Genomic DNA, 14,321 nt, shown 5'->3' on the forward strand with positions numbered 1-14,321 from the left:
CTTACATACAATAAAATAACTTCATTATGAAATACAAATACATTTTATTTAAAAGGCGTTTCATATATATTTGTTCATATACAATACTTAGATCCAAATGTATGTATTCAAATAATAATTTATAAATTATAAATTCATAGTTATCACTGAATAATGTATTTCAATGTGTGGGAATACAAATATAGCTTATCATTTTTATTATTAAAATTATTATTAAATTTCTCTATGTGCTCACAGCAAATTTTAGGTGCAATAAATGTGACTTTTAGTCATAAAATTAGGTTGAACCTGCTGAATGAAGATTTTAAGTAAAAATGTATATTATCCCAGAGAATCTTAGGGAATCAGTAGGGAAATATCTCAAGTTCAAATATCACATAAACACAAAAAAGAACTGGATGTCCTTTCAAAACTATAATTGTTACCCAACTTATAATAAGAAAATGTCAAAAGAACAGAAAGGGTTAAAAGTATTTAACTAGAAGTTTAATTTTGAGGCTACACACTTTTACTCCATCATCAAGGCTTACCAAATTGTTTTATTTGCTAGAGCTTTAAATGTGATGAAGCAATACCATTTATTTTATTTTGGGATGTTAAGTTTGATTTTGATTTTAAGCTCTCACCTCCCTTATGTTCTTAAATTAATTCATACAAATCCCTGATTAATAATAAAAGGGTTTGCCATCAGTATTCAAAGCCCAGCCTGAGTTGTCATGGCTGAGAGGGCAGAAATCTGCTTGGAGCAATGAGAGAACCCAACTGAATTCTTGGCGTCTCAGTCTATGAATGTGTAAGCACTTCATCTGTTCATGAAATACAATGTTCTGGCAGGCTGAGGATAAAGGTAGCTGCATGGTTAACAAACTGGAAGATCAGGAAAGCAGCACTACATCACAGTAATGAAATACACAAGTTTTCCTTATCTTTACACACACAAAATACGTGTTATTTAGTGTAAGCTATCTGTGTTCTAGGCACTTATTCCACCCTTATCACAGCTGTCCATCCAGTGATCTTTGTGGAGGTCACATGTGGATTCGACTTCTAGTAATATTCCATAAAAGAAATTGTTGCAAACCAGAGCATAACACAAGGAAGGCCAAATGACAACTGCTCATCCTTCTTTTTCTTCCTTTTATTTATCCTTCTAAAATCTAGTGGTCAGAAGAATACTCTCCCAGACCTGGTTTCTACTTAGCAGTTATATGGATTTGAGCAAGTAAATGTAGGTCTCTGAACTTCAGTTCCTGTCTGTAAAATAAGAACAATATCTGCCTTAGAGAATTGTTGTAGGCCGGGGGCGGTGGCTCAAGCCTGTAATCCCAACACTTTGGGAAGCCAAGACGGGCGGATCACGAGGTCAGGTGATCGAGACCATCCTGGCTAACACGGTGAAACCCCGTCTCTACTAAAAAATACAAAAAACTAGCTGGGCGAGGTGGCGGGCGCCTGTAGTTCCAGCTACTCGGGAGGCTGAGGCAGGAGAATGGCGTGAGCCCGGGAGGCGGAGCTTGCAGTGAGCTGAGATCCGGCCACTGCATTCCAGCCTGAGCGACAGAGCCAGACTCCGTCTCAAAAAAAAAAAAAAAAAAAAAGAAAGAGAATTGTTGTAAAGATAATATAGTAATAAGTGAAAGTACTCTGTAAACTATCACATGCATTGTATAAAGTATTATGTGTTATTTGAAAGATAAATACTAACAGGCAACATATAGTACACACAAGATACTTCCAGTGAAAAACCTGTGACTTTGAAAAGTTAAGTGGCTTACTTATTTATTTCTGTTATATTATCATCATCCTTCACTCATACTATTAATAATAAAAGTAGCTAAAATATACAGACGGTCTCAACTGATCCAAAACCCTTCTGAAATATCAGATAAACATAAATCAAGTAAGAGTATTATCAGAATATATAAATGAGATGGTGTCACTCACCTCATGAGACAGTGATATAAGCAAAAAACAAATGTTTGTTGCTGTAAGCAACTGAAATATGGGGGTCGTTTGTGCCGCAGCAAAAGCTGACTGATACAAGTACAATCCACAGCTTAGCAATGAGTATTTACATAGTCATAATAATATTAACATTGATTCAACAGAGATTCAATCAGAAAGCTAAAATTAAAAGTTGTGATATAATTATGTTAGGAGGGTCAGAGAGAGAGAGGGAGAAGATGAGTAAAGCAGTTAAATCTAAATATAACAGAAACAAATCAATAATGTCTAAAGTTGAAAAATCAAGAAATAGAAGTATATTATTTAGAGTTATGTAGGTAAGGTGCAAAAGACACATTAAAAGAACTGGAAGTCTGGCCAGGTGCAGTGGCTCACATCTGTAATCCTAGCACTTTGGGAGGCTGAGGCAGGCTGATTACTAAAGCTGAGAAGTTCGAGACCAGCCCGGGCAACATGGTGAAACCCCATCTCTACTAAAAATACAAAAATTAGCCAGGCGTGGTAGTGCACACCTGTGGTCCCAGCTGCACGGGGACTGAAGTGGGAGGATCACTTGAGCCCAGGAGGCAGAGGCTACAGTGAGTCCTGATCATGCCACTGCACTCCTGAGAATCTAAAAAAAAAAAAAAAAAAAATTTTGCCTTAAGGGAGCTAGAAAAAAACGTAAGAAGGATGCAGGTAAGAGATAATCTTTTTGTTTATAAGACGAATAGTAACATTTGATTTTTTTTTAAAGAATGAATGTATTAACTTTATAAGAATTTTAACTCACAAGCACGAAGATAAAAAACTACAATAAAAAAATCAAGGGAAGCAATCATGCGAATTTATTAAAAAAAGAAAGTTGTATAGGCATACCCTATTTTATTGCACTATGGTTCGTTGTACTTTGCAAATACTGTGTTTTTTGTAAATTGAAGATTTGTAGCAACCCTGGGTTAAGCCAACTATTATTGCCATTTTTCCAACAATATGTGCTCACTTCATGTCTCTGTGTCACACTGAGATAATTCTTGCAATATTTCAAAGTTTTTCATTATTATTATATCTGTTAGGGTAATGATCGGTGATCTTTGATGTTACTATTGTAATTGTTTTAGAGTGCTACAAACCACACTGAGAAAGATGGCAAATTTAACCAATAGATATTTTGTGTGTTCTGACCGCTCCACTGACTGGCTATTCCTGGTCTCTCCTGCTCTCTTCAGGCTTCCCTATTGACTGAGACACAAAAATGTTGAAATTATTAGCCAATAAATAGTCACTAAGTTTCAAGTAAAACCTAGTGTCAAGTGAAAGGAAAAGGGCTGTACCATCTCTCACCTTCAATCAAATGCCAGAAATGATTAAGCTTAGTGAGGAAGGCATATTGAAAATCAACACAGGCCATGGCCGGGCGTGGTGGCTCACGCCTGTAATCCCAGCACTGTGGGAGGCCGAGGCGGGCGGATCACGAGGTCAGGAGATCGAGACCATCCTGGCTAACATGGTGAAACCCCGTCTCTACTAAAAATACAAAAAATTAGCCAGGCGTGGTGGCAGGCGCCTGTAGTCCCAGCTACTGGGAGGCTGAGGCAGGAGAATGGCGTGAGCCCGGGAGGCGGAGCTTGCAGTGAGCCAAGATCGCGCCACGGCACTCCAGCCTGGGCAACAATGCGAGACTCCTTCTCAAAAAAAAAAAAAAAAAAAAAAAGAAAATCAACACAGGCCAAAAGCTAGGCCTCTTGCGCCAAACTGCCAATTTGTGAATGCCAGAGAGAAATTCTTGAGGAAATTAAAAGTGCTATTCCAGTGAGCATACAAATGATACAAAAGTGAAAAAGCCTTATTGCTGATATGGAAAGAGTGAGTGGTCTGGATAGAAGATCAACCAGCCACAACATTCCCTTAAGCCAAAGCCTGATCCAGGGCAAGGTCCTAGTTCTCTTCAAGTCTATGAAGGTTGAGAAAGGTAAGGGGGCTGCAGAAGAAAAGTCTGAAGCTAGCAGAGGCTAGTTCATGAGGTTAAAGGAAAGAGGCCATCTCCATAACATAAAAGTACAAGGTGAAGCACCAAGTGCTGATGTAGAAGCTGCAGCAAGTTATCCAGAAGACCTAGCTAAAGTAACTGATAAAGGTGACTACACTCAACAACCATCTTCAATGTAGAGAAAATAGACTACTCCTACTATTGAAAGAAGATACCATCCAGGACTTTCATGGCTGGAAAGAAGTCAATACCTGGCCTCAAAGCTTCAAAAGACAGACTAACACTCTTGTTAGGGGCTAATGCGGCTGTTAACTTTAAGTTGAAACCAATGCTCATTTACCATTTTGAAAATCCTAAGGCCCTTAAAAATTACTCTCAATCTATTCTGCCTGTGCTTTTGAAACAGGAAAACAAAGCCTGAATGACAGTATATCTGTTTACTTCACAACGTAGTTTACTGAATATTTTAAGCCTACAGTTGAGACCCACTGCTCAGGGAAAAAAAAAAAGATTCCTTTCAAAATGTTACTGCTCATTGACAATGCACTTGGTCACCCAAGAGCTCTCACGGAAATGTACAAGGAAATTAAAGTTGTTTTCTTGTTTGCTAACACAGCATTCATTCTGCAGTCCATGGATCAAGGAATAATTTTGACTTCCAAGTTTTATTATTAAACAAATACATTCTATAAGGCTATTGCTGCCATAGACAATGATTGCTCTGATGGATCTGGGCAAACTGAAAATCTTCTGGAAAGGATCCACCATTCCAGATCCATTAAGAACATGTGTGATGGGAGGAGGTCAAAATGTCAACATTAACAAGAGCCTGGAAAAAGTTGATTCTAACCTTCATGGTGACACTGATAAGGATTCAAGACTTCAGTGGACAAGTTACTTGCAGATGTAACTGCAAGAGAACTAAAATTAGAAGTGGAACCTGAAGATGTGACGGAATTGCTACAATTTCATGATAAAACTTGAATGGATGAGGAGTTGCTTCTTATGGATAAGCAAAGAAAGTGGTTTCTTAAGACACAATCTACTCCGGTGAAGATGTTGTGAACATTGTTGAAATAACAACAAAAGTTTTAAAATACAACATAAACTCAGTTGATAAAGCAGTGGCAGGGTTTGAAAGGATTGGCTACGATTTTGAAAGAAGTTTCACTGTGGGTAAAATGCTATCAAACAGCAATGCATGTACAGAGAAATCTTTTACGAAGGAAGACTCAATCAATGTAGCTATCTTCACTGCTGACTTATGTTAAGACATTGCAGCCGGGCGCGGTGGCTCACGCCTGTAATCCCAGCACTTTGGGAGGCCGAGGTGGGCGGATCACGAGGTCAGGAGATCAAGACCATCCTGGCGAACACGGTGAAACCCCGTCTCTACTGAAAATACAAAAAAAAAACTAGCTGGGCGTGGTGGCGGGCGCCTGTAGTCCCAGCTTCTTGGGAGGCTGAGGCAGGAGAATGGTGTGAACCTGGGAGGCGACGGAGCTTGCAGTGGGCGGAGATCGTGCCACTGCACTCCAGCCTGAGAGGCAGAGCAAGACTTCGTCTCAAAAAAAAAAAAAGACAGCCGGGCGTGGTGGCTCAAGCCTGTAATCCCAGCACTTTGGGAGGCCAGGAGGGGCGGATCACAAGGTCAGGAGATCGAGACCATCCTGGCTAACACGGTGAAACCCCGTCTCTACTAAAAAAATACAAAAAACTAGCCGGGCGAGGTGGCGGGCGCCTGTAGTCCCAGCTACTCGGGAGGCTGAGGCAGGAGAATGGTGTGAACCCGGGAGGCGGAGCTTGCAGTGAGCTGAGATCTGGCCACTGCACTCCAGCTTGGGCGACAGAGTGAGACTCCGTCTCAAAAGAAAAAAAGAAAAAAAAAAAAAAAAGACATTGCCACAGCCACCCCAACTTTCAGTGACTACCACTGTGATCAGTCAGCAGCCATCAACACTGAGGCAAGACCTTTTGCCACACGAAGATTATGACTTGCTGAAGGCAAGCCAAATGATTGTCAGAATTTTTTAGTAACAAAGTATTTTAAATTAAGGTATGTACTTTTTAAAAAATATAATGCTAGTCTACACTTAATAGATGACTGTAGAGTGTAAATACAACTTTTTTGTTTGTTTGTTTTTTAAGATGGAGTCTTGCTCTGTTATCCAGCCTGGATTGCAATGGTGCGATCTCGCCTCACGGCAACCTCTGCCTCCCAGGTTCAAGCATTTCTCCTACTGCAGCCTCCCAAGTAGCTGGGATTACAGGCACCCGCCACCATGTCTGGCTAATTTTTTTTTGTATTTTTAGCAGAGATGGGGTTTACTATGTTGGCCAGGCTGGTCTCAAGCTCCTGATCTCGTGGTCCACCCGCCTCGGCCTCCCAAAGTGCTGGGATTACAGGCGTGAGTCACCGTGTCCACCCAGTAAACACAAATAAAATGTATAAAACACATTTTATATGCACTGGGAAACCAAAAATTTCATGTGACTTGCTTTATTGTAATAGTCATTTTATTGCAGTAGTCTGGAACTGAATCCGCAATATTTCAGAGGTATGCCTGTATTTTGATTCCGAAAGGCAAAAAACAAACAAACAGACAAAAACCACAAACCCAATTAGAATCAGAAGACCTGGTATTATTTTGTTTTACTACTTAATGAAAACCACATAGTATTACTAGTCCCTTTGTGCAGTATCATAGTCCTACATTTTCAATTCCAGATGCCATTGACAATATTATCACAGGAAAGATGTTGCCGAAAGGTGAGACAATATTAAGGGCTAACCTTTTATATAGGCAGTTCTGAATTACACATAAGTTGATTATTATCTATTCTACAGATTATCTATGATCACTCAATGCTTTCTTCCTAACAATTACTACCTTTGGCCATTTCAGTAATCTTTCACAGACAGCATCACCAAAGAATGAGAAAATGATTAGAAGTGAATTAGTAAATGTTGCTCCTTTGTTAACAACTATAATGCAGGGTCAGTTAAAACTCAATATGTGAATGGTATTATTCACAACACAAATAAATTAAGAAGTAATAGGCAAGGCACAGTGGCTCATGCCTATAATCCTAACACTTTGGGAAGCTGAGGCAGGAGGATCATTTGAGACCAGGAGGACACCACCAACCCGGATGACACAGCAAGACCCCATCTCCACAAAAAATAAAAAAATTAGCCAGGAGTGACGACACATGCCTGTAGTCCTGGTTACTTGGGAGGCTGAGGCAAGAGGACTGCATAAGCCCATGAGTTTGAGGATGCGGTGAGCTATTAGCGCACCAATGCACTCCAGCCTGGGCAACAGAGTGAGACCCTGTCTCTCTCTAAAAAAAAAAAAAGAAGCAATATATTTTATAAAATAATTTACTGTATGATTCCTTTAATTAGTAGGCCAGCATTTAAATTATTGATTTACCAAAATTCGGACACAGTTTTCTAGAGATACATTTATTGAGTAAAGAACAATATACCTAGCTGTTCAAAGTATAATAACAGAAGACACGAAAGCTATTTATAAATGAGATATTGCTATTACCTGTAGATTTCACTTATTATGCTAATAATCTCTCCCTTTAGCATAAACATATGGAAGCTATCAGACTCCTACAGATTTCAGGTAGTAACTTCTAAAACATAGATAAAAATATGTTTGACATAATCACAGAACATATCTTAACTAGGTAACAGCATCTCATTTAGATATTCTGATATACTCTTAACCATGCTGTACTTTGAGTTGTAGTTCATTGGCCTACCATTTAGGAAAAAGCACTGGGGCAGAACAACCATGCATAGGAAAATAATTAACAGGGAACGTTTTTCATACCTCTTCATCTTTCACATTCACATCCACATTTTTCGATTTGATGGCTTTGGTTATATGGTCAATGTTGTTTTCCCTGCAGTAATCAAATATATTTTTGTCTTCTTCCCTAGAATAAAAAAAAGAAAGGTCTTTTTCTTACTGGGTAATACAAAAAAGTTACATATTTTCAACACAATCTGTTTGCTGCTGACATAGATGTTAATGGACTCTGTTTAACTGGGTATATACCCAAAGATTATAAATTATGCTACTACAAAGACACATGCACACGTATGTTTATTGCGGCACTATTCACAATAGCAAAGACTTGGAATCAACCCAAATGTCCATCAGTGACAGACTGGATTAAGAAAATGTGGCACATATACACCATGGAATACTATGCAGCCATAAAAAAGGATGAGTTTGCGTCCTTTGTAGGGACATGGATGCAGCTGGAAACCATCATTCTTAGCAAACTATCACAAGAAGAGAAAACCAAACACCGCATGTTCTCACTCATAGGTGGGAACTGAACAATGAGCTCATTTGGACTCGGGAAGGGGAACATCACACAATGGGGCCTATCATGGGGAGGGGGGAAGTGGGAGGGATTGCATTGGGGAGTTATACCTGATATAAATGATGAATTGATGGGTGCTGATGAGTTGATGGGTACAGCACACCAACATGGCACATATATACATATGTAACAAACCTGCACGTTATGCACATGTACCCTAGAACTTAAAGTATAATAATAAAAAAAAAAATTTTACATGAACAGTAATAGTTTTTCAGTAGCTATAATACATCCAAATCCTGAAAAGACTAAAGTTCTTCGTTTCCCACTTGCCTTACAGGATAAGAGAACAAATTGTTACTCAAGTTTTTAAAATATACATGAAAGTTATTTTCTTAAAGCAAAGGAAATCGATTAGACAAAAAGAGGAGGGCATTAAAAAATTCAGAAATCCTTTATAAGATAGTAGAATCAAAGACTATAAAGAAAAGCTGGGAAGCATACTACATACCCAGCACTCTTCTAAGTATATTGCATGTGCTAATTCACTTAATCTTTCATCCAACAACTTCACTTTACAAATGAAGAAACAGGCAAAAAGGAGACATTAAATGACCTGCCAAATGGTACTACATTTATCAAAGGTAGAATAAGAGCTAGAATTCACTTAGATCAACTGATTTTGTACATAGTACATTTTTCTATTATATTATGCTGCCTTTTGACTAATCAGCTGCAGTCTATTCCCAAATCTGAAGCAAAAGTTCTTAACATGAAATCTATGAGCTCTCTAAATAATGTACAGAATTATCTTTATAATGCAGGTGCATTTTTCTGGGTGTTGTATGTACAAGGGGAAGAATTGTTTCAAACAGATTCTCAAAAGAATCAGTGACTCCCATAAAGATCAGTAATTTATAATATTAACAATCAAACTGCCCCATATGTGGACTGAATTTTATGAACAAGTATAAAGGAATGCATTTTCCATTCCAAAAGTCAAACTAATGTGTTTTATAACTTGCAATGCCATAGCATCCATTCATCAGAAAGCAAAGCACCTGGTCATCAGAGTTCTTATATCTTAAAAGCCAATCTAAACATCTTGTGCCATATACAGTCATAGCTAATTTTCTTAAAAGACACTACTTTGGCATCAGCCATCTAAGCATTCTTTAAGCAGCTGAAGTATTTTATTGAGCACCTACTACATGTAAGGCACTGGACAAGAATTTGTTGATAACAGATACAAGGCTAAGCAAGAAAGTTTGCCTTTAAGACACAAACAGTATAGTTGGGATGACAAAAATCTACACAGGATTAACATAAAAGCTGAATCCTTAAAAAGGACTACAAGAAAAGAGAGGAGAAACAACTTGCTTCAAGCTAGAGAAAATGAAGTAGGTTTTAAGTAAGAAATCATGTTTAATAGGACTATATGGTCACTTGAAGAGGCCCTGTTAAACAGAAGAGAAAATGCTTTTTCGATCACTTATTCTGTAAAGAAAATAAGAAGTGAGGCCAAACCCCAGAAAAGAAAATTCTGATTTTAAAAAGTAGAGCTGCAAATAATACCACTTTAGTCGTATTTAACCATCATTAAAAACACCATGCCTCAGGAGGCTGAGGCAGGAGAATGGCATGAACCTGGGAGGCGGAGCTTGCAGTGAAGTGAGATCCCGCCACTGCACTCCAGCCTGGGCGACAGAGCGAGACACCATCTCAAAAAATCAAAAAAACAAAACAAAACAAACAAACAACAAAAAAACACCATGTCTGCACTTTGGGAGGCCGAGGCGGGTGGATCATGAAGTCAGGAGTTTGAAACTAGCCTGACCAACATGATGAAACCCCGTTTCTAATAAAAACACACAAATTAGCTGGGCACGGTGGCACATGCCTGTAATCCCAGCTACTCAGGAGGTTGAGGAAGGAGAATCACTTGAACCCAGGACGTGGAGGTTGCAGTGAGCCAAGATCATGCCACAGCACTCCAGCCTGGGCGACAGAGTGAGACTCCGTCTCAAACAAACAAAAAAACAAACACCATGTCTATGAAAGAATACCTTCAGAGTTCCAACTTAAGGATAATAGGGACCCACTTTCTTTCAATCCAGTAACAGAAAACCCACTAATTCAAGAGGCATCAACCTCAACTGTTACAGAAAGGACTGTGTCTTTTAAAGTCATAGCAATACTACAGTGCTACTCGCCAATTGTTTTTGAATTGGAAAATAATGGGAAGTTAGTGGTAGGGCACAGAAAGGAAAGCAGAAGGATCCTTGGCATATGGGTTACCCATATCCAGTAATATGAAAGGGTTATTCACAGATGAGAGGACCTTTGGAGTGGACCCTCTTCCTGAGTCCAACTTCCAAATGTGCATGTATACCTATGCTATCAGCAGTAAAGAAGTAAACACAGTACAAACACAAATAAATTTGTTTTGTTTAGTGTATCTTAAATATGTTTCTTAGTCACATCATATACATCAATAAGTTTTTTTGCTATGTAATTTTTTGGAGGGCAGGTGGCATTTGTTTAAGTCTTTGTTTATCATATATAGTTTATCATCACTAAATATGCTAGGCACAGAGATATTAACAAAATACTTCAGGACAATGTACACATATAAATTAAATACCAAAAAGAGAAGTTCAATAAATTCACCAAAAATGTGCTACAAGGCTGAATGATGAATATTAAAAAATTAAGTGATATTCTTGGGCTTAATTGAGTATTTCACCTTCCACAACCAAGCTGTCTTTATACAATGTCACCATCTAGTGGCCAAAATGAAGAAACATCATTCCATATTTCCTTTCTTGCCCCCTAACAAAATTATGTACATATGTAAATCAAACTTTCTCCCTCTACAGTTCTCTAAGAGCTCAATACAGCCTTCCAAAGTCAATCTTGCCCACTATATCCATGCTTATCTGAAATAAAATAATGTGCTAATGAATCCAACCATTATGAAATACAGTAGAGCCTTTAATAAATGTGTCTCTCCACATCTTTATTTTCCTTCCTTGATTTTTTACTCAGTTATCTTGTTCCCTCTCTTTGTTGAATGTGCATCTAAAATTATCACATTCATTATCTGTAGATGACTGTAAGTTATGTTTATGATACTACCCTAAAGTATGTCCCATGTTATCTCTAGCACAAAACAGAAAGTCTCTTCTTTAGGTTACTACAATTTTTTTCTGAAATTGACAGAAAATACACTTATATTCCTGAAGGAAAAATCACTGGTTTTGACACTCTTTTGTAACATAAGAGCACACTCTATGGGAAAGAGGGATAGTGTTCAAGTACAGCTATCTTTTTCACCCAAACACAGGAAGATCCTTGCCCATTCCTAAATATGTTATCTGTACCATTTTCTACTCAGATAGCATTTTCTTATCAAAAGAATATTTCAGATAGGTCTCATGGCAAGACATATAAAGTCCATTTAACTACAAAAATTATGGAAGGAACTAGCTTGGAAATCCATTTAATAGGCATGTTCAACAAATATTCAATTCAATTCACATATTTATCAAGCACCTAGAAATCAGATATAAAACACAGTATTCTAGTAAATAGACAATGAATAAGTATTTATTGCATGAATGAAAATCCCAAGAAAGTAAGCCAATACCTACAAAGATAAAAACAAATGCCATCATTCCTCAAACTAAGGAATGTATATTCGTGGGCTCTAGGGTGCATAAACACCTTTAAAAGGATATACAGGTATAGATCATTTTAAGTGACTCAATCTCCAGCTCTTCAATTTCTTGCATTCTTTACTAAACTGACCTACCTGAAAAGGTTCCTGTGGCAAATATTCCATTACCATTCTCCTTTTCCACATTCCCTCTGCTCAAACACTCTTCTCCTCATTTGTGAAGAAGCATTACACCTCTCTCCTTACTATAGTTAGTATATTTCAGGAAGTATAACCAAAAGACTGAGGCAAAAAAACATTCTGAGTGATTTCTCTGGAGAAAGACAGTTCATTCATAAGGTCTCATTAGGACCATGGCTAAGGCAATCCTCAAAATGATACACTTTCTCTGGCTGTATTTTTATGTTCACAAATAACCATTTAACTGTTAATCTGTTTTTCTGGACTCCTCAATTCTCAGAAAGGGACCTAGCACTTCAATCAACAAAGACATAGTCCCTTTGGTAAGCAAACAAGCATTTCAGTTTACACCTCAGTTTGGGGCCAATTTTATTATTCCTACTCTGTCTCTAAGGGTCTGCTTGATCTATGGATCTTTTTTCTACATCTTTGAGGTTGACTGATCAATGGTAATTCACCAAAAATTCCACTCTGTGAAGTTCCTTTGGAGCTAGTCTTTCTAGGATAAAAGCTTGCACTGCACACTATCTTCCAAAATTCAGTCATACTGCTAGTGAATATTACTTCTTTGTAGGAATTTAAGTTCCTAATTTACTTGTTGGATGTATGGCCAGCTGTTGATCTGAAAGGCAAAGAAATGTATTCGGTTCAAATATAATGTTAGAAAATAATGCTGTCATCTCACTGATTTCAACTATGTTTTTCAACATTCTGTATACGCCAAATACGAAACTCAAAGTCTAACACTGATTCTTTTTAATATAATCTTTCACATATCTAATCTTCATTTTATAAATACAATTTTATATAATCTTTGATCTGATGAAACCATATTTTAAGTTGAGACTAAAAAGTATGTTTTAATTTAGAAATATAAAATAACCATACAGGCATATATTAATTTTACTTACAGATGTTTCTCTCCCTGAAAAAAAGAATCTATTCTTATTCAAAGGTGTTTAGTGAAGCTGGTTTAAGACATATGGGGTAGGGTGTGGTGGCTCACACCTAGAATCCCAGCACTTCAGGAGGTTAAGAAGGGAGGATCACTTGAACCCAGGAGTTTGAGACCAGCCTGGGCAACGTAGTAAGACCCTACCTCTACAAAAAAAAATTTTCAAATTAGCTGGGTGTGGTGGTGCATGCCTGTAGTCCTAACTATTTGGGCAGGTAAGGTGACAGGATCAATTGAGCATAGGAGTTTGAGTTACGGTGAGCTATAATCACGCCACTCCACTCCCGCCTAGGCAACAGAGCAAGACCCTGTCTCTTAAAAGAGGAAAAAAAAAAAAAGAGGGGGGAGAAAAAAAAAGACTTATCTGGGGGGGGGCAAAATAGGTAAAATCAACTCCTAACTCAAGGATTAAATAGTCATGGCTGCCATACTTAGCAAACTGAAAACCCCCATTTCTAATTAATATTTAATTAAAATTACAGATGTTGATTTCACATTGTAGGATACTGTTTTTGACTCTCAATCTTACCAAAGACAACGAATGAGAATCTATACTATGATACTCAGGTAAAATCTTCCAAATAGTACCTCCTTTCTGAAAAACCTTGGTTTAATCCCTGGAAGAGGCAAAACATTGCTTGGGCGGTAACCACGTTCAAGAAGTCTAGCCTTCATAACAAAGTACTTAACAAAGTGTTTTTTTGTGTGTTGTGCTGATCTTAAAATCATTCATGAGGCTGGGCGCAGATGCTCATGCCTGTAATCCCAGCACTTTGGGAGGCCGAGGCGGGCAGATCACGAGTTCAGGAGATGGAGACCATCCTTCCTAACACGGTGAAACCCCATCTCTACTAAAAATACAAAAAATTAGCCTGGTGTGGTGGCAGGTGCCTGCAGTCCTAGCTACTGGGGAGGCGGAGGCAGGAGAATGGTGTGAACCTGGGAGGCGGAGCCTGCAGTGAGCCGAGATTGTGCCACTGCACTCCAGCCTGGGCAACAGAGCGAGACTCCATCTCAAAAAAAAAAAAAAATCACACTTTGGGAGGCCGAGACGGGCGGATCACGAGGTCAGGAGATCGAGACCATCCTGGCTAACACGGTGAAACCCCGTCTCTATTAAAAAAATACAAAAAACTAGCCGGGCGAGGTGGCGGGCGCCTGTAGTCCCAGCTACTAGGGAGGCTGAGGCAGGAGAATGGCGTAAACCCGGGAGGCGGAGCTTG

General features: G+C 38.5%; 1 protein-coding gene across 1 annotated transcript in view; it reads right to left on the reverse strand.

Annotated features, from left to right (window-relative positions):
* ACBD6 (acyl-CoA binding domain containing 6) overlaps positions 1–14,321 on the reverse strand; it is a 215,651-nt gene that overhangs the window by 113,045 nt on the left and 88,285 nt on the right. Inside the window, exon 5 of the mRNA XM_026448151.2 lies at positions 7,783–7,888. Within this exon, the coding sequence (XP_026303936.1) occupies positions 7,783–7,888 (106 nt within the window). The remainder of the gene's footprint in view (positions 1–7,782; positions 7,889–14,321) is intronic.

Source organism: Piliocolobus tephrosceles, chromosome 1 (genome assembly GCF_002776525.5).
Source record: "Piliocolobus tephrosceles isolate RC106 chromosome 1, ASM277652v3, whole genome shotgun sequence".
NCBI lineage: Eukaryota > Metazoa > Chordata > Mammalia > Primates > Cercopithecidae > Piliocolobus > Piliocolobus tephrosceles.